Genomic DNA, 21,523 nt, shown 5'->3' on the forward strand with positions numbered 1-21,523 from the left:
GTGCTGATAGTCAAAAAACTAGGCCAAGAACAAACCTACTGTAACTTGAGTGGGAATTTTAGTGATATAAAAGATGTAGCATTTGAACTGTAAACGTCAACTAAAATACTGCAAAATCTAAACTTTTCTTCAAATAAATAAATAAATGCTAGAATAATTTGTTTCTCTTCCAGGAAACTGAAATCAAAAGTAAATTTTAATATTAAAAACAGATTTAAAGATCAAATCTCTAAATCAGCAGCCATTTTAAATACATAAATGAGAACTTTAACTTTGCCAGCCTTTAAACTCAGCCCATTTCTGGCAGAAGGATATTTGTTCAAACATTGACTTCCAACTGACTTGAAGTTGCACAGCTACTGTGGACAATTAAATCACAACTGTATGGGTTGGTGAATTGCAAAATCCAGCAGTTTAACCATGCTAAAGTGCCCTGACAATTACCAATCACCGTTTGGTTATCAGCACTCACTGTTTAGACAGGACAGGAAAATGAAAGAGCATTGACCATGTTCCTTTAATGGTTTGGATTTGATAGCAACACTCTAAAATGCCAGTATGTGTAAAAGTAACTTACAGCCTTACCTACAAGTTACATTTAAAATAAACTTGTATATTTTTGTACACATACACAAAAGGGGTTAGAGATAAACTAAATCAGCATTTGTCTATAAAAATCATAATGATTTCAGCCTGGTTATATGGCAATACCCTCCAAACAGCTGGACATCATACCATATCCTTGTAAAATCTACCATTTCAACGCATTATCCAGTTTTACTCTTAAGGGGTTTTAAATACTTGCAAAATAAACTTCTTCATAAAGCCAACTGGAAGCAAATGTTGGGGCTAGAGCAGGGACCAAAAATAACTCATGAAAAACATGAGCAACCTGGCCAGAAAAGAACTAGACCATTGAATTTTTAAAATAACTATTGAGTCTTCAATCTTGAATAGATGCGTAAGGCCATGGCAAGGCAGGATAGCCTTCTAGTTGATGCAAAATCCTTCAATGCTATAAATCAACAACAGTTAAGTCCAGTAGCTGCAGATGTACCTTCCATAAAAGGGCTCTTCTAGTTGAAAAACATGGCAAGCCTCTAAAAACTGCTTTATATTTGCAGTCACACGGTCCAGATGAGATGCATTCAGTGTAGCAGAATAAAATAAATAAAGGGTGGAGATATCAGAGGCTTTGGCCACAATCTCCCAATCCTCCTTAGAAAAAGCAGTGACGGAGGATTAGAGGATTGAAAATGTTACACTCTGGTTCAAATAAAAAGAATAAATCCAGCAACTACATGCCAATGAGCTGAATGTCTGAGACAAGGAAACTAACAAGCAGAGGGGGAAAAAAATTCTGATGAGGAAATAAAAATTGTGAACGACAGCCACCAAAGTTTGTTAAAGGCAAATTGTGGCTGCTCAACTTAATTTGAGTTTTAATGAAGTTTGTGGTTGTGCGTACAGAGTTTGATAAAGTATCATGTAAGAGACTTATTAGCAAAATTGAAGCTCATTGAATTAAAAAGGGACTCTGGGAATGCGAATATGAAATTAGCCAAGAGGCAGAAAGCAGAGAACTATGAAGAGTAGCTGCTTTTCAGACTAGGGAAAAGTATAGTGTGTGCCTGGTGTTCTCCCCAGGGTTGCTATCAGCATCTGTGTTCTTTTTGATATATTAATGACCTAGATTTGGGTGGACAGGGTGCAAAGTTTGCAGATGACACAGAACTTGGAAACTTAGTAAACAGTGAGGAGTATAGCAACAGACCTCAGGAGGGCTTTTCTACTGCTGAAATGAACGGACACAATTAAACAGAAAAGTGTGAAGTGATCATTTTGATAGGCAGAATGAGTGGCAATATGCATTGAATTTTAAAAGGTGCAAGAATAGAGACACCCAAGCCACATAAACTCAAATCTTTGATGCTGGCTGGGCAGGTTGAGGTGGTCATTAAAGTGTTGGATTCTACACTTTATCAGAACAAATATACAAATGCAAGAAGTGAAGCTGAACTATTACAAAACATTAGTTAGGGCCCAGCTGGAGTATTGTGGTCAATCCTGGGCACCACATCTTTAGGAAGGATGTCATGGCTTGGAGAATGCAGAGAATTTACTAGATTGGCACCAAGGATGTGGAGAGACGAGCAAGGTTAGGGCTATTCACCTTAGAGCAGGAAAGGTTAAAGGGAGATTTAGTAGAAATATTCACAATATTGTAGGGGGTTTTGATAGAGTAAACAAGTGGTAGATGAATTGGTAATCGAAGGACACAGATTTAAAAGATGATTGGTTAAAGATCCAGAGACAAAATTAGTTTTTTGGATAACATGCAGCAGCTTGTGATCTAGAATACACTGCCTGAAAATGATGAATAGTGTTAGCAAATTCAATAAAGGTCAAAGGAGAATGGGATAAATACCTCGAAGGGGAAGGATTTGCAGGGCAATGGTGAAAAAGGCAAAGAAATGGAACTACCTAGATAGCTCCTTCAAATGAGCTGGTACAGGCACACAGGGTTCAATGGGCTCCTATTCTGAATCTATAATATGCAAATTTTACAAAGAAAAATATTAACATTTATTAGGGTGGGTGAAGAAACAATTAAAAGTACCTAACGGCCCTCCCAAAAAAGCAGTCCTCCCTCCAAGAATAAATGGATAGAAAAAAGTTCATAGAATTCAAATTGAAACTTTATCTGGGGGACAGCAACTTCATTGCATCGCAGCTATAGCATATCTAATGCATCATAGGTGAACATGCAGGGTACATATGGCAAGAGTCAATTTCCAAATCCAGATCAAAGTTTTACATAAATCAGAATGAATATTTCATGAATTCATTGTGCAGCTGCAAGATTTATGCAATTATGCACTGTTGCTGCATTATGAAGATCTGAAATGCAACTTCATCAGGTCCAATACAATTTTCTAGGGGGAAAATAAAATGACCTAGTAGGCGAAATGCCCACAAAAAAAAACATGGTTAAGATACAAATTTTTGGCTGTCGAGATACAAATCTCCACCATGTAATTACCAGACTTGAGATAGGAGGACTCTAACAAGTTTGTCACTGGAAACAGAAGTTACCATTAAACACAATTGTGGATTAAGATCTTAGCTGCCACATGCTCATTACTTGAACTTAAGTGCTACCATTCTTAAAATTAGTTACTGAAGATGGCAGCATTCAATTTGTCTTTTATCCTGTTCAGAGAAATACTTAATGACTTTAGTAATCAGTTTATTACACAGATTAATCATTTTGAACATACAAGCTCCAGGAGAGCCTTTGGGTCATTAAATATACACAAGTTCTGTCATGAATTTTTACCCTTACATCCAGATGAGGCTTCTAAGATTAGTTAACAAAAACAAAAAAAAAATTAGAGCTATTAGCTACTCATTCACTGTAAGCCAAATATAAACCCAAAAAGGTATAGGAAAATTGAATGACTGGCTAACTAATAGCTCCAATCCATTAACTGTTGAGGGAGACAATTCAAATGGCTATTCAATTTCATAGGAAAAGTATGCTTTCAACTTTCCATTCCAACGTTTAACTAGAATGTAGATTTGCATTCTTCAGCATAAAAATTGCAAAACATTAAACAAATTAAAGTTCTTCATTCTATTATTCATAACCATTATGAGTTTAAAAGAATTCCAACATACATCTTATAAAAGGAAAAGTTCCCATCCCCGGAAGCACTTAAACCCTGAATTTTTAAACAATCTTGTCACAATGACTAGGAATGCTTTTAGTCTCACAAAAAATGTTATGATCGAAGAACTGGACATTAACACTTGCTTTGTAAGTAGTCAGAATTTCAAACAATTGAGAAAGGGGCATTTCTATCAGCTGTTCCAAATATGTACACAAAACAACGCAGCACTGCTGGATCAGGTGAACATGTGCACAGGGGAAGAGGCGTGGGCTCAAATAAAGCAGTCAAATGGAAACCAAAGAAATTTGTTTTGCAAGTTCCCCCAGCTGTATAAGAGGTTCGTCAACATTTTAATGTAATCACATTGCATACTTCTGAGTCCATTCCCGAGCTATTCTGTTGTACCTAGAAATAAAGAAATAAAAGCACTAAATACACAAAAATGGCTTCAGCAATTTTATTTGAACTTTTAATCATAGAATCACAGCACAGAAGGCAGCCATTTGCCCATCGTGACTGTTCTTTGAAAAAGCTGACCAATTAATTCCACTCCCTTGGCCTTTTCCCCATAAACCTACAAAGTTTTATTTTTCAAGTTTATATCAATTCTATTCTGTAAGTTATTATTTATTATAGTAAATAATAACAAGGGTTTAGCTTGATTTAGAACCGAGTACATTACCCAATTGTGACTAAATTTAGTTCAGTGCTCTAAATCAGAAACATTCAAGTGCAAGTTTGGTACAATAAAGCAAGTGAGATGAAAAGAGGAGTACAAAGATGTCAGAACTCAATTATACGAGTGGTTGGTTGTTGGTAGCCATGGGGGACAATTCAAAAAGAAAAAGTGAAATATTAAGGCAGGGCTTTAACCTACGATCTAAACTGTTCAAAATTTGCCCATTCATTTTTTTAAAATTATGAACTACCACTATGCATTTATCCAATATTCTAAAACGTAAGTAATAGGACATTATACATTAATAGGACAAAAGCAAATGAATAAATCAAGTGAGTTTACAGAAACTCAATGAGCAACTTTCCATTATTTACAAACAATTATATGCTTCTGGTCAGTCTCATTAGATTCCCATGATGCATCTTGCTCAGCAGGCTTTTAAAAGCAGTACTTCCTGTCCTGGACTACACAATTGGTACCTTGGAATTTAACCATGTGAAACATAATACTCACTTTTCTCTATCTGTTTTGTAGATACGTGCGATCTCAGGCACTAGGGGATCATCTGGATTTGGATCACATAACAGTGAACAGATGGACAAAAGAACTGAAAAAAAGTTAAAATTAAGTTGTGATGTGCAATTCCATTGTATGGCTTACCTATACAACTTAGTATAATTTTAAAAGCTTAAATGAATTATGAAAGTTATTGTAGAATGACATTTTAGTCCATCCTGTAAAAAAAAAATTGACTGCAACTGAAGAGGGACAATATCTCAATCTAAAGCATACGGCACCAGGATGGAATTCATTTTCATTTGTACATTATTTTCTATCACTGGAAAGGGCAGAAAGTGAATGGGTCAATGTGGCATTATAAATAAGTTTAGTCTTCATTTCTGTAACCATTGGTAAAATATCAACCCTCTATGAGGAAACCTGAAAATGTAAAAAAACTAAACTGAATGCCACTCCTAAAGATTAATTCCATAACTCAATTTGTGGAATAATAACAAGTCCAAGCGCCCACATGGTTTTGAATTTATATTTGTTACTGGCAGCACTATAAAATTCATTAGCTCCACCACCATAAATAACAGAAGTTGCAGTACAAAGGGACATTTGCTTTATTATGTCTGTGCTAGCTCAGTTGGAACCTTTTAAGTTTCCAATTCCATTTCTCCAACTGCTCATGAGCCATTTTGAAAAAGGGGCCAGTTCCTTTTAACATGTTGTATAGTCTGCCTCAAGCAAGCGTTCAGTGGTCTACTAAGACTGAAAATCCTGACTAGGCCACTTTGCCACCATGAGTAATAACATTACTCTTTACAATTTCAAAATTCTGCATAAAATTTAAAATCCTCCATTACATTTTTTGCTTTAACCTTTCATATTCCAGTTGGATAAACAAGGTAATTATAGCCCCTCATGCTGGATATAATTCTATTGAGCCTACAGTTTAGCCTTTCCATAGCTCCATCTTTCTAGAATGATATCTCTTCCTCACTCAAAGTTGTTAGCCGGTATGCATTTTATTCAATATTTTTCAGCCAATTCTGCCTCAACTGGGATAATTCACTTGTTTCAATGTTCAAAACCGCCATGTACAAAATCCAGTAAATCATTTGAGCCTTACATTTTTGGACACAATTCCTTTCATCTTCAGTGTGCCTCAAAGTCTTGGCAATCAACTGCATTCATTGCTTTCTACTCCACTAATCTTCCTGCAGTTTCTTCAATTTATTTTCCCCAGTTTACTGTTCCAAATTCTGCACAGAAGTTTAATACCATCCACCATATGCACGTCAAAATTATATAAACAAATTCTAAATTAAAAATACTTAACTGGAGCATTAATTGAATTGAGGGGGATCTAGCCTGGGTAAATTGGAGTCAAAGACAGGCAGAAATGTAATGGAGCAATGAATGGCCTTTAAAGGAGCAATTGTTTTGGATACAGTCCAGATGCATTCCCACAAGGGGGAAACGGAAGGACAACCAAAGTCTTGCTGTCTGGGTGATAGAAAGTAGGAAGAAGCAATGTAAAAGGAGTGTATGACATATCAGCTTGATAATACAAAGGAGAATCAGGCTGATTAAAAAAAAAAGTACAGGGGGCATGTGAGAAAGAAACTGGAAAGGGCCTGAGACTAGATTGGATTTCCTTTTATTTTTACTCTCAAAAGGCCTTCTTATAGGCATATGAACAGTGAAGGGGTTACAAGAGGAGCATTAGGGCTGATTAGGGACTAAAGCACAGTTGTATTCAGGAAAGCAGAAGGCACGGCAGCTTCGCACTGGTGCATGCCAAGGAAAAGGCCATCATCAAAGCTTTGGCAACCGAACAGTTGCCCCAGTGGCACTAAGACAACTGGCAGTGCTAAAAGTAGATAAGTCACATCATGTGGATAGGCCAGCAAGGTTGCAGAGAGAAGCAAGAGTAGAAATTGCAGAAATATTGGCCCAAATTTCCAATCTTCTATCGCTACAGGGAAAATGCCAAAGGACTAGAGCATTATAAACATTGCACCCTTGCTCAAAAAAGGGGTGAAGAATTAATCTGGCAATTACAGGCTAGCCAGTTTAATGTCACCAGTAGGCAAGTTTAACAAAAATTTGAAGAAAATCTAAGCCAATTGGACAAGTATGAATTAATAAAGGCGTTCCAGAGCAACTTGTGCTCAACTAACTTGATTGAGTTTCTTGATCCATAGCACTGAAGGCTGCACTGTACATGTGTGTACGGACTTTCAAAAGAATGTCCAAATATTGGACTTGTTAGCCTAATTGATACTGATGGGGCAGTAGCAGCATTGGGTACAAACTGGCTAAGTGCAGGGTGAATCGCTGTTTTTCAGACTGAAAGGGAGGCACAGAGTAACATTCCCCAACATTACATTCTTGGGCCTCTGCTGTTTTTGACATACATTAACTTGTTAGTACATGGCAATTTCAAAGTTAGCAGATGACATGAAGTTCTAGTAAACTTATTTATTTAGTGTGTGCAAAGTCACAGAACTAAGCAATAGCCTTGTCAGTGGCTAGATGAATTTCTTTAAGCCTGCCTTCAAGTTTAGTCAGTGGACACTCCTTAACAATGGAGAATCATTGTGCGGACTGCACCACAGCTGCAGCCTGGATGGTCTTCGCAACCCCAGTGATGTTGGGCTGCTGAAACGGTTTTAAAAAAGGGCCCACTGTTGCCATGGGAGATCAAAGCCAGATGGGCAAGCAGTGAGGTCAACGAGAGGGTGGTTTCTGATGGCTGTTTTCTCCTGCTGTAGGTCCTCAGCTTGGTGTGGTGGGTTTAACCAATGGGGTAGAAGAGGGAGGGGTACTGTTGGTGGGTCAAGGAGATACTTAAATAAGGGTAAACTTGGGTTGAAGTGGATTTCTCCAGCAGTTTGCTTGTTGCAATTACCCTCCAGTTTTTGGGGTGGGCAATGTCGCTTGGGAAGGTTTTGTTTTTTAAAAAATTCATTCATGGGATGTGGGCATCACTGGCTTGGCCAGCATTTACTGCCCATCCCTAATTACCCTTGTTCAGAGTGCATTTAAAAGTCAACCACATTGCTGGAATCACATGTATGCCAGACCAGGTAAGAATTGCAGATTTCCTTCCCTAAAAGATGTTAGTGAACCAGTTGGGTTTTTACGACAACCAACAATGATTTTGTGGTCATCATTAGACTTCTAATTCCAGATTTTTATTGAATTCAAATTTCACCATCTGCCATGATGGGATTCGAACCAGGGTCCCCAGAGTATTAGTACAGTTACAATACCGCAATGCCACCCCTACACTCCCCTTATGGGTGAATTACTCAAAGAATATCAGGGGAAGGTTGCATATTGTTGAGTTGAGTTGTAGATCGATAAACCTGGTATGGGCAGGTTGCGAATCAGTATGGTGCCAGTATACTGCAGTTGGGTATGTTATGGCAAGAAAAGAGGTCCTTAGAGCCTTGGCCTGTGATCCCCATGAGGTACAGTAAACTGTGAAAATGGTATAAACTTCATGAGGACAGATATGCTCACGGAATAGTCAGGCACTTGTTAGTAAAATTCAATCCAGAAATGCAAGGTAATACATTTTGGTAAGAAGAATTCGAGAGACAAAAGACGACTGAGACTTGGGAGTGCTTGCACATAAATCTTTGAAGGTGGAACAATAGGTTAACAAAGCATAAAGTATACTGACCACATTTATAAAGCTCAGTGCACAAAAACAAAGATGTTATGCTAAACCTATATAAAAACATATTGGACCCCTTTGGGAAGGATGTGCACTTTATGAAGGATTGGAAGGCTTTGGAGATGATACAGAAGAGATTTAGTATTGTTCCAGGAATGAGGGGCAACAGTTACGAGGGCAGTTTGGAGAAGATAGGGTTGATCTCCTTAGAATAGAAAAGACCAAGAAGAAATTTGATAGAGGTGTTTAAAACCATAACTGGTTTAGATCGAATAAATGGATAAGCGGTTTCCAATAGCTGAAGGGCTGATAACTAAAAGGCAGGTTTAAAGTGATTGGCAAGAAAAAAAGCCAACATAATTTTTAAAGTGCAATATGATTTGGAATGCACTGCTTGACAAAGATAGTCAATACCGATTCAATAGTAGGTCTTCAAAAGAGAACTGGATAATTACCCAAAAGAATTACCCAGACAATACAAAAATAAGGGGAACAATTCTTAAGGGAGTGCAGAAGAATCAGAGGGACCTGGGTGTATTATGTGCATAGATCATTGTAGGTGGCAGACAGTTAGAGAGAGCAGTTAATAAAGCATACAGTATCCTGGGCTTTATTAACAGGGGCTTGGAGTACAAGTGCAAGCAAGTTATGATGAGCTTATATAAAATACACTAGTTAGACCTCAGCTGGAGTACGGTGTACAGCTCTGGGCACCACACTGTAGGAAGGATGTGAACACACTGGAGTGTGCAGAGGAGGTTTACTAGAATGAAGTTTCTCACCCCTGGAACCAGTTATGAAACTAGATTGGAGAGGTTGAGACTGTTCTCCTTGGAGAGAAGGCCAAGGGGAGATTTGAGAGAGGTGTTCAAAACCTTGAGGGGGCTGGATCAAGTAAGGAAGAAAGAAACTGTTCCCACTCATAAAAGGATCAAGAACGAGTGGACGAGAGGGCACAGATTTAAAGCAATTTGTAAAAGAAGCAAATGTGATGTGAGGAAAAACATGATCATACAGCAAACAGTTTGGTCTGGAATGCATTGCCAGGAAGTGGTGGAGGCAGGTTCAATCGAGACATTCAAGAGGGCATTAGATGATTATTCGAGGAGGAACATGATGCAAGGATACAGGGAAAAGGCAGGAGAATGGCACTAAGTCATAATGCTCATTTAGAGCTGGTGCAGACATGGGCCGAATGGCCTCCTTCTACGTTGTAACAATTCTGTGATTCTAAGTTCATTTTATTCCTCAAGTGCCTGTCTTATTTCCTATATGTCTGCCCTCACTCCTCCCTTCCAGAACCATGATATGGCCTCACTCGATCTACCGAGTGCCCCAACAGATCATCTTGCACTACCTCTAGCATGCTGCCACCGCAAAACAAAAATTATGGGAAGAGATGCGAAGGAACGATTCTTTCCATGACACTGCGAACAACTTTATCATCCCAATTACCTGTTCCCTTTCCTGAGCAAGTGCAGGAGAGGAAAGACCAACCTGATTTACTCACTCTTTAGGGCCCTCAAACACTGACCAGGCAAAACAGTGGTTTACTTGTAGCTTTTCCATCTTTGTATCCTGTATTCACTGCTCATGATGCAGTCTCCTCTACAACAAGGAGATCAAATGCACTTTTTGGTGCGACTGAGCTCCTGGTCACCTGCCATTTTAGTTCTCCACATCAGTCCCTCTCACCTCTCCATCCTTGGCCTCTTGCACTATTTCACTGTATCGCAAGGAACAGCACCTCAGCTATCAATTTGGCACTTCATAATCTTTCAGGGTCAACATTAAGTTCAACAACTTTAGAACATAGCCACTTCCCTCCTCCCCATCCTGCAGCCATCACATCCAACAGCAGGTGGTTATAGTTCTGCTGTTATCACTTACAGCTCTTCTAGATCCATCCTTGTTTTTTCACTTGTCCCATTATCCTTGCACCATCAACCCTTTGGTCATTTATTCACTCTTCACAATGCTTACAACACTATCACCTAACTTCTCTTTTGTTCTTTCCTTTCATTCTTTACCTGACCCTCTTGCCTGCTGTTCCCCAGTTCTCTACACACTTATAAAACTGTAAAATCTCAATATTTTCCAGTTCTGAACGAATTGTCATCAACCTAAACCGGTAACTACGTTTCTGTTTCTACAGATACTGCTGACCAGGGTACTTTCAACATTTTCTGTTTTTATTTCAAGGCTAACTTCTTGCTTGTCCGGCAAGTGGTCAATCTAGTCAAAAGAGATTACAGGAAGAAATTGTTTGTACGTAATACCTATTATTAGATGAAAGCTGTCAACATGCCAGGGGATAGATCCAATGACTGCAGACATTTGTTCGTCAAATTCTAGATATGATTAGCATTTATGACTTTTTAACAAACATTGAATTTTTGTTCCTGATTAACTGCAAATGGAGTCAGAAAGCACAAGTCAAGAGAGGCTAGCTGCATGTTCTTCAGTGCTTCTGAGCCCAGAGATGGGACATGTAAGACTCAATGAAATCTCACATTTAGGGTTAACACCACTCCAGTTTGTCCTGGAATCTCCAGGAATTGAAAGTTAATCTTCCAGACACTGCAGCAAATAACCTGGGAGGAAATTCATTGTGGCATTAAAAATTTGCATCATTTTCTTTAATAACTTCAGTTATAAATTATTTTTAAAGTAAGTGCCTGGCCTTTGCCTTTGAAGGGGAGATATCACAATTAAACCTCCAGGAATACATCCAGATTTGGCAACCTGATGCGTTGTTTGGATGGTTCATATCTATTCCTAGGATTTATAAAGGGTCACTTTTTTATAATGAATGTGTAGGTAAAGTTTTACAAGTACTGTAAATTGCATATTAAGCAACAAGGTAACAAAGACAAAGCATTCTGCAGTACACAACCCATGTCTTGCTGTTTTTGCTAATTTCTGAATCAATTATGCTATATCCATTCAGCTAAAAAAAATGTTGCTCAACTGCTAGATAACAAATGCCAGACATTAAGCATACAGTTACATTCTGCTTTACATAGAGCAAATATTCACTTGCAATAATTATTCTGGACTCAGCATCACAATTATAAGTAAAAAGAAACATGAACATACACTACAATTAACAGAACTTAGAATTAAAGTGCATGCCTTAATAATTTGGACCATAGCTCTTAAAAAGCAAAGATTTTTCCCAATTCTTAACAACCACCCAGAATTCCAAACCACTGACTATATATGTTGCAGTTGGTGCAGCATTTGCTTCCTTTCAATTGCATATTAGTAATTAAATAACTATGCATCTTTTTATGTTGGAAGCTGTAAAGGATGTAGAATTTAATTAGCACAACTTACTATATTCAAAAAAGCCACTTTGTTTCAAAGGATATACAGAAGTAGCAAGTGATTAAGGAGTTACAGAATTATAAACAAAACGTAATTGTTAAATTACAACAAAATAGGTTCTGCAAAATAATAAAAGAAATCCTACTATGGTAGTTAAAGTGTACATCATTCCCTTCTCAGCTTGAATCACAATTGTCTATGGCAAGAAATGGTTCACCAGTTTAAAAAAAAACTTGCAAAGTACCATAAAATGTAACACTTTTAACGAATTCAGAACCTTTAAAAAGATACTTGCACCACTCCGGTTTCTCTTAGAAGGCCAGAGTGTGCCAACTTTTATGAAGAGCAATCCAGTTAGTCCAAGTTACCTACTCTTTCTCCAAGTCGCTGCATTTTTTTGTTGTTGCTAATTTCCCTTTAAAAGCCACTACTGAATCTGTGTCCACTCCAAACCAGAATCATTTGTTGCATTAAAAGTGTTTCTTAATGTTGCCTTTGGTTCTTTTGTCAATCACCTTGCTTTTACTTGACGGAAATTAAGAGGAAATACGCAGGCAGACACCACTGATATGTTATTGTCAGCAGATGGAAGGGAGGCTCTCCTTGGGCAAGACTCCTTGTTCTGTGGTACATCAGTATACTTAGCTCTGCCTGATGCCACAGAAAGGAAAAACATAGCTTCATGACTCAATGTCTCAATGTACTAAGTAAACAGGTAATCTTTGGCATGGTATTAAGCAGCATTTCAGTAAAAACTGGCTTGTGATCCCTAACACCATTAGTAACCTCAATCCCACATACTAAAATTTAATTTACTCAGTTTTTGCAAGCCTTCAGCAAGGCAACTTTCAAGTAGTCCTCTTACCTTTAAAAGATTACTAGTACTTAACTAGGTTTTAATCTTAAAACCACAGAATGCAGAGCACCAATTCTAAATTGAGAAATTGTGCAGATTTCTAGATCATAAGAATTTGGTTCCATACTGTAAAGGCAATACACTCTGGAGTACCAATTCAAGCAACTTGCCACAATTAAACCAACAAATTGACAAATTAAGCAATTCAAATGGACGGGAAAGAGTGGTGCGATATGATCCAATCTCAATAGTCTTAAACAGAATAACTGTAGATATGCTGGTTAATTATTGAGCAGGCAAAGATAAATCCTTTGAAGGTTTGTAACATGTAAATGCACCATGCTATGAAAACAACTACAAACAAAATCTGAATTTCTGGCTGACAATATGTCCATGTACTGTAATGACAATGTTCTGCAGTACCAATTCAAACATAACTTGACATCAGATTAACAACTGACCATAGCCTTTGGCTTAAAACATACCAAATTTAAATCGGCACTCTCCCAGGAAATGCAATTTCTGAACAAGAACCCAACTCTTTTTGAAAGCTAATTTGGGCAAGTAATGTCTATCGGTCAGCATTGATTAAAAAATGCAATGAGACCGATTAGGCTTATAGACTTAATTTTATACACCACAGGTTCAGTCCACAACATAGTTCTTGGTAATAAGTCTGAATTAGCTCAAGTTCAAAACATTTCTATTCTAATTCAGCCAAAGGATTGGCTTACAGCTCTAAAGATAAACAAAGATGGGCTTCATGTTACAGCATCAGTAATAAATAGGAGTATTTCTCAAGTTGCAGTTTTAGGAAGAAATTCAGAATTAAAATGTAAGGCAAAGCAATAAACTCCTTCAAATAACATTTTTATTCTATGAATCGTTTCATCAGCTCTGGGCATTTGTTGCAACAACAAATTGTGCACTTTACTGTGAAATTAATATAAGATTTGAGAGAACACTTAATATTTTACAGTATTTATAGCTAGATACAATATTAAACAGATCACTTGTGACCAGGAGGTCAGTACTTGACAAAGATTTTAAGGTTATTACCAGTTTTTAGCTAAAAAAGATCCAAATACCTTTTGAAATAGTTAATGCTGGGGACCACTGCGACCGTAGAATATCAAGACAGATGCTGCCATTACTGTTAATATTTGGATGATAAATTCTTGTTGTAAATGCAACCTAGAAAGATATATAAATATAAAAGTTACTCAACACCAAGCCAAAGTCACATTGTTAAGATACTTAATGCAAACAAGCATACTTGCCTTAGGTGGTTTAAAGGGGTAATCTGTGGGGAAGTGAATGGTCAAGAAAAATACACCACCCTGATAAGGACTGTCATTCTGTTGAAAAAGAAAAGGTTTCAGAATGAATCCAGTGATGGTTGCTTTAAGTTCTCACCTCAGTCTTTATGGTCAACAGTAGTAATATCAACTCACCGGTCCCATTATTGTGGCCTGCCAGTGGAACACTGCAGAAAGAATTTTAAAAATCTTAAGTCATATATTAGTGTTGCTGTAGAAAGAATCAAGATTTGTTTAACAATTTTTTTTGACCAACTTAGAAAATGTACTTACTGTCATCACCAACTGGACCTGCTGAACACTGTGCTGGTGGATCGCGGGCCAAATCATTCAACTCCTAAAGGAACAATTGAATAAAACTTCAATATATTCATTCCATAATTAGTGGTGCAGGAGTTCCACATATATGCTAAGGATCTATTCCTCCTGCATAGGCCTACACAATTAGACTGACATTCAAGGTTACTGATCTACAAAAAACCTAATCACATCCCCAGCACTAACCAGTTAATATTCTTCAAATACTTTTATTACAAAGCTAATAAGATACCAGGATCAAAGTATGATGATGGGATTATGAAATGTTGTAATTTCTAAATGAACTGTGAAATCTAATATAATCTAATAAAATCTAATATACACATTGTCCTTTCAACTCAACAACATGCCAGGCAATGCAGTACTCCCTCAGTCCTGCACTGAAGCATTAGCACAGATCAGGTGTTAGTGGGGCTTGAATGCACAACTTCAACTCTGGCATGAGCACAGAATCTAGGCTCAACACTCATGTAGTACTGAGGGAGAGCTGCAGAATTGGAGTTGCTACCTTTTGGATGAGATATTAAACTGAAGCTCCCACCTGCTTTCAGGTACAAGAGATTCCATAATATTATTTTGAATATGAGCAGGGGTATTGTCCCTGGTGTCCTGGCCAATAATTTATCCTCAACCAAAAAGGAAGACAGTAACATTGTTTGTGGAGCTTGATGTGTGCAAATTGGCTACAACAGTGACAACACAAGATGTCCTACAGTCATGAAAGATGCTATATAAATGCAAGTTTTTTTTCCTGAAGTCATTGTGAAATTCAGATGTATATGCAGATACAGCACTTGATATTCCAATGTTATTTCTGCACATGGAAATGCTCAATACAAACTTTTTCCCTCCTAGTTTTTTCACGAAGGCAACTGGTGTAGTACAAAAGGTAGATTCCTCTTGCTTATTTAAAGAAACATTACGATGCATCTCCATTTAAAGTTTGACTTTCCATTGCCCAGGATCAGGAGAGTAAGTGATTTGAGAAAAATGCAAGCACCAAGATGATCAAATAATCCATGATACAATAATTTCTCTGCTGCTTGAGGACAGGAGTGGGGAACTGGAATCATCTGCGAAGGGGAATCACATCAGGATTTGAATGTGAAAATGTAGGTTTCTGGAGGTTTGTCCGATTCCCCTTCATGATCAGAGGATAATATTTATACTGAAATGTAATTCAATGATTACAATAGGATTAACTGTACACAATGTGAAAGTAGCTGTTTCTTTTGGTTGAAGTCCTTTCATTTCAAAATTACACTATTTAGAAAAGGTTGCATTATAGACTTAAAGGGCTGACTTTAGGGTAAGTTTAAATATCAAATAAACAGTAAGTCATTCAAAGTAGGGAATTTTAAACATAGGTATTACATAGGAAATAGAGAACCATTGCCAAACATTTCAGCTATTACATGCACAAATTTCAATAGCTGCAGGTGTAAACCATTCTGACCTGCAATCAAAAACCATTGATTCATAAAATTTCATTTCAAAAGGCAAAGTTTTAACAAGTCAAAATAGAGTAACTGGCATAAGTGCAGTTTATCAAGTAGCTTTCTAGCATGTCTTTCCCATTTCAGTAATGTCCAATGTCCCATCTTTCCAGGGGATGGTGTTACAATTCGGTTAGGAGCCACTAACATTTGAAAAGAAATCAATACCAATAGAATAATAATTTTAACTAATAGAATAATAAACCAAAAGATTTTACTTTTTAGAAAAAACAAACTTTATGATATATAAAAAAGACAAATAAAACAAGCGCTGTTAACAATATGGTTTATAACTATGTATGTTAAGCACTCAGGTTTACTTTCTACTTTCCCCAAGAATTCTCTTATAAGACAACCTGAAAGTTATTAATCTGTTTGGGACCACCCATAAGAATGCCACAGTCCTATGAAGAATTTTCCTCAACTCCAGCTATTCTTAGGAGGTACAACTTTCATTTGCTGTCTCTTGACTGCGAAGGCCTCAGACCCTTGTTCTAGTTATATTTCTAATACTTCCAAACTAAACGGTTGATTATTTTCTTTTCAAATAAAACACTGAGGCTCACTGTAGATTTGCCCACTAGCTTCACACTAGGCAATCCTCCAGCTTCTGTTTCCCACAAAATTCAAACTAAGATTAAGCCTTGCCTGACTTCCACATGGTCAAAGAAGTAGTTAATGTTGTATTCTGCTTACAGTGCGATGGTGTAGTGGTATTGTCGCTGGACTAGTAACCCAGAGAACCAGGGTAATGCTCTGGGCACCCGGTTTCGAGTACCGCCACTGTAGATGGGGGAATTTGAATTCAATAAAAATTTGGAATTAAGAAGTCCAATGATGACCATGAAACCACATCTGGTTCAGTAATGTCCTGGCCGACATGCTGACTCTTAAGTGCTCTTAAAACAAGCCACTCAGTTGTAACAAACCGCTACGCAAAAAGACACACAAAAGAAAATGGAAACGACAATGGCAATCGTTGCCCTATCCTCCTTACTTACAGTGGCAAACTTCTAGTGCCAAAATTCGGAGAGCTGTCTCAGACTAGTCAAGCAACAGCCTGACATTTATCCTTATGGAATCGTACCTTACAGATAATATACCAGTCTCAATCGTTACCATCCCTGGGTCCCACCAGCAGGGCAGACCCAACAGAGGTAGCGGCACAGTGGTATACAGTTGCAAGGGCGTTGCCCTGGGAGTCCTCAGCATCGACTGTGGATCATGACATCAGGTCATGGGCAAGGAAACCTCTTGCTGATGACCACATACCTACCCTCCCTCAGCTGATGAATCAGTGCTCCTCCATGTTGAACATGATGAAGCACTGAGGGTGGCAAGGGCGCAGAATGTTCTCTGGGTGGGGAACTTGAATGTCCAGCACCAAGAGTGGCTCGGTAGCACCGCTACTGACCGAGTCCTAAAGTTCATAGCTGCTAGACTGGGTCTGCAGCAGGTGGTGAGGGAACCATACTTGACCTCATCCTCACCAACCTGCCTGCTGCAGATGCATCTATCGGTAGGAGTGACCACCAGAGACAATCATTGTGGAAACTAAATCCCGCCTTCACATTGGGGATACCATCCAACATGTTGTGTGGCACTACCACCGCGCTAAATGGGATAGATTTGGAACAGATCTAGCAACTCAAGACTGGGCATCCATGAGGCGCTGTGGGCCATCAGCAACAGCAGAATTGTACTCGAACACATATCCCCCACTTTAACATTACCATCAAGCCAGGGGATCAACCCTGTTTCAATGAAGGGTGCAGGAGGGCATGCCAGCAGCAGCACCAGGCATACCTGAAAATGTGTAAATCTGGTGAAGCTATAAAACAGGACTACTTGCATGCCAAACAGCTAAGCAGCAAGCGATAGAAAGAACTAAGAGATCCCTCAACCAACGAATGAGATCTAAGTTCTGCAGTCCTGCCACATCCAGTCGTGAATGGTGGTGGACAATTAAACAACTCACTGGAGGAGGTGGATCCACAAATATCCCCATCCTCAATGATGGAGGAGTCCAGCACAGCAGTGCAAAAGATAAGGCTGAAGCATTCGCAACAACCTTCAGCCATAAGTGCCAAGTGGGTGATCCACCTCGGTCTCCTCCAGAGGTCCCCACCATCTCAGATGCCAGTCTTCAGCCAATTCGATTCACTCCACGTGATATCAAGAAACAACTGAAGGCACTGAATACTGCAATGGCTATGGGTCCTCACAACATTCCAGCAGTAATACTGAAGACCTGTGCTCCAGAATTTGCAGTGCCCCTAGCCAAGCTGTTCCAGTACAGCTACAACACTGGCATCAACCCAGCTATGTGGAAAATTGCCAAGGTATGTCCGGTAGACAAAAAGGACAAATCCAACCCGACCAGTTACCGCCCCATCAGTCTACTCTCCATCATCAGTAAAGTAATGGAAGGGGTCATCAACAGTGCTATCAAGCGGCACTTGCTTAGCAACAACCTGCTCACTGATGCCCAGTTTGGTTCCGCCAGGGCCACTCAGCTCCTGACCTCGTTGCAGCCTTGGTTCAAACATGGACAAAAGAGCTGAACTCCCGAGGTGAGGTGAGAATGACTGCCCTTGATATCAAGGCAGCATTTGACTGAGTGTTGCATCAAGGAGCCCTAGCAAAACTGGAGTTAATGGGAATCGGGGGGAAAACTCTCCGCTGGTTGGAGTCTTACCTAGCACAAAAGGAAGATGGTTGTGGTTGTTGGAGGTCAGTCATCTCAGCTCCAGGACATCACTGCAAGAGTTCTTCAGGGCAGTGTCCCTAGCCTAACCATCATCAGCTGCTTCATCAATGAGTTCCGTTCCAACATAAGGTCAGAAGTGGGGATGTGCGCTAATGATTGCACAATGTCCAACACCATTCGTGACTCTTCAGATACTGAAGCAGTCCATGTCCAAATGCAGCAAGACCTTGACAATATCCAGGCTTGGGCTGAAAAGTGGCAATTAACATTCACACCACACAAGTGTCAGGCAAAGGCCATCTTCAACAAGAGAGAATCCACCCATCGCCCCTTGATGTTCAACAGCATTACCATCACTGAATCCCCCACTATCAAGATCCTGGGGGTTACCACTGACCAGAAATTGGACTGGAGTTGCCATATAAATACAAGGGCAGGTCAGAGGCTAGGAATCGTGTTGCGAGTAACTCACGTCCTGACTCCCCAAAGCCTGTCCACCATCTACAAGTCAGGAGTGGGATGGAATACTCCCCACTTGCCTGGATGTGTGCAGCTCCTACAACACAGAAGAAGCTGGACACCGTACAGGACAAGGCAGTCTGCTTGATTGGCACCACATCCACAAACATTCACTCCCTCCATCACCGACGTACAGTGGCAGTGTGTACCATTTACAAGGTGCACTGCAGGAATTCACCAAGGTTCCTCAGACAGCACCTTCCAAACCCATAACCACTAGCCACCTAGAAGGACAAGGACAGCAGATAGATGGGGACACTACCACCTGGGAGTTCCCCTCCAAGTCACTCACCATCCTGACTTCGAAATATATCACCGTTCCTTTACTGTCACTGGGTCAAAATCCTGAAACTCCCCACTGTGGGTGTACCTTTATCACATGGACTGCAGCTGTTCAAGAAGGTAGCGCACCACCGCCTTCACAAGGGCAACTAGGGATGGGCAATAAATGCTGGCCCAGCCAGTGAAGCCCACATCCCTTGAATGAATAAAAAAAACAGTGCATGACTGTCATTTATTTTGGCTAACTTCTGAGCTGCAAATCACACAAGGTCAAAACTGCAACTAAAAACCTCTACCAGCAAACACCCAGATAAATTGGAATCAGAGTACCTTCCTAAGCTCCACGCATCTCCAAGACAACAGCCTGCTCTGGGCTATCCTCAAACTGACCTTGAAGCTAATTACCCCTCATTTACAATTTCTCCAGTCAAGTAAGCTCACCTGTTGTTTTATAATTGTCTCTCTTCTACACTGACTCTATTAAAGAAACATGGGTAACCTTCTGAACAGAATTCTTTTGCATTTTCTGTCATCACTAAAGCCTAGCATCTTAAAATCACAAAAATAATCTTCCCACAGCTAAACATTACCTTAAAATGTTAACATGAACCATGAACTGGGCATTCACAACAATTGCATTTTAGTTATTTGACAATGGTTATTTGCCTATTAGTTGCCAATGGAAGGGAAAAAGGAAACAGTCTTGACACACACTTTGTAACTGCATGGATTAAAGAGAGTGAACAAACAAAAAAGGGAGTAAATTGCAATCCCTTGGACTGCTCAGCCACTTGAGGTGGTTATGGCTGCTTTTCTAACCAAGCTTAGTTTTCCTGCGCTATCCCTTGATTCCTTTAGGACCCAAGAAATCTATCAATCTCTGCCCAAAATATACTAAGCACCTGAGCCTTCTGAGGTAGAGAATTTCAAAGCTTCTTATTCCTGAGTGAAGGTGGTATCAGCTCTGAACAGTCAACCCCCTTATCTGAGACTGTTTCCTAGGATCTGGAATTTCATGCTAGGAAAAATAACCTCTTCGCACAATTATGTCAAGCCTCCCAATTTTTTAATTATTTTTTTTTTTACACATTTAACTGAGAGCTCCTCTCATTCTTCTAATCTCCAGGAGGATGGCTGTCCTCATCCCAGGGATTGAGTGAATCTTAGGTGCACCGCCTCCAAGGCAAGTATAATCTTACTTGGGTACAGAAGCCAAAATTGTACATAGTACTGCGGGAATGGTCTCACCAAAGCCCTAGTGCAGGAAGACTTCAACTTTCCTACAGAAAGCCATTGCAATAAAAGCCAACATACCATTTTCTTGTTTGAACTCATTTTAACTGTTATTTGTGTACAAAGATAACCAAATCCTTCTGAATATTTACCACTTACTTTTTAAGAGATTTAGTAAAAGGCAAAATGTGAATAAAGGATTCCACAAATTCTCATGATAAAACATTGTGTAGGCTCAAACAGCCAACCATGTATCAAATATGAGATTGACTCATCTAAACATTAAAGAAATGCTATACAGTAAAGTCTTGCCTTTCGCAACTTTGTTGTATATGTATTCACTTACCTTTGTATACCAGATCATCAATTGCGTGAGTAACTGTTCACTTATCCACGTTTTCTTCCCCCCCCCCCCCCCATTAAAGAGATTTTGTTCTAAATGAAATTTATTCCATTTTATTAATTCTGCTCTGGACAGATGTAGCCATGGGCAGTAGATGAAGTTGAAGAAACGGCAGCTATGATGGAGCAGAGACCTTGGCATGTTTTAAAACAAGGAGATGGTGTCAAAGTCTCGAAGTGGATCCCTTCCTTAAGTCCTGGCCATGGACATTTAATTATTATTATTTTTAAAAACACCTTTCAACAGGGGTGAGAAGCAGTGCTGGAATGGCTGCAGCTGAAGTGCGGCCCGAACTGAGATTAACCTGGAAATGCCCGAACCCTTTTGTCCAGAGCGGCAATAACAGCTTTGTTCAATTTTTAAATTTCACTAATTTTGTCTGTTTATGTAAATGCGCCAACATCAGATTCAATAAAACCTGGGAGGGGGATAATGCACAACAGCCAAAGAGAATGTTACTTTGCCATTTTTAAAATGAAAATATTTTGCAATTATCTGTTTTTAAGTTT

The 21,523-nt window shown here is 39.1% G+C and overlaps 1 protein-coding gene across 2 annotated transcripts in view; it reads right to left on the reverse strand.

Moving 5' to 3' along the window:
* Positions 1 to 498: 498 nt before the first annotated feature.
* Positions 499 to 21,523, reverse strand: part of ube2d2 (ubiquitin-conjugating enzyme E2D 2 (UBC4/5 homolog, yeast)) — a 41,840-nt gene continuing 20,815 nt past the window's right edge. Inside the window, exons 2-7 of one of the 2 annotated variants that reach the window (XM_041193094.1) lie at positions 14,327 to 14,390; positions 14,189 to 14,242; positions 14,015 to 14,092; positions 13,823 to 13,928; positions 4,867 to 4,960; positions 499 to 4,079 (exon numbers count right to left, since the gene is read on the reverse strand). In XM_041193094.1, the coding sequence (XP_041049028.1) occupies positions 4,034 to 4,079; positions 4,867 to 4,960; positions 13,823 to 13,928; positions 14,015 to 14,092; positions 14,189 to 14,242; positions 14,327 to 14,383 (435 nt within the window). In that variant the 5' untranslated portion in view covers positions 14,384 to 14,390 and the 3' untranslated portion in view covers positions 499 to 4,033. The remainder of the gene's footprint in view (positions 4,080 to 4,866; positions 4,961 to 13,822; positions 13,929 to 14,014; positions 14,093 to 14,188; positions 14,243 to 14,326; positions 14,391 to 21,523) is intronic. The other variant, XM_041193093.1, reaches the window with a different exon arrangement.

This window comes from Carcharodon carcharias, chromosome 8, assembly GCF_017639515.1.
Source record: "Carcharodon carcharias isolate sCarCar2 chromosome 8, sCarCar2.pri, whole genome shotgun sequence".
NCBI classification, from domain to species: Eukaryota; Metazoa; Chordata; class Chondrichthyes; order Lamniformes; family Lamnidae; genus Carcharodon; species Carcharodon carcharias.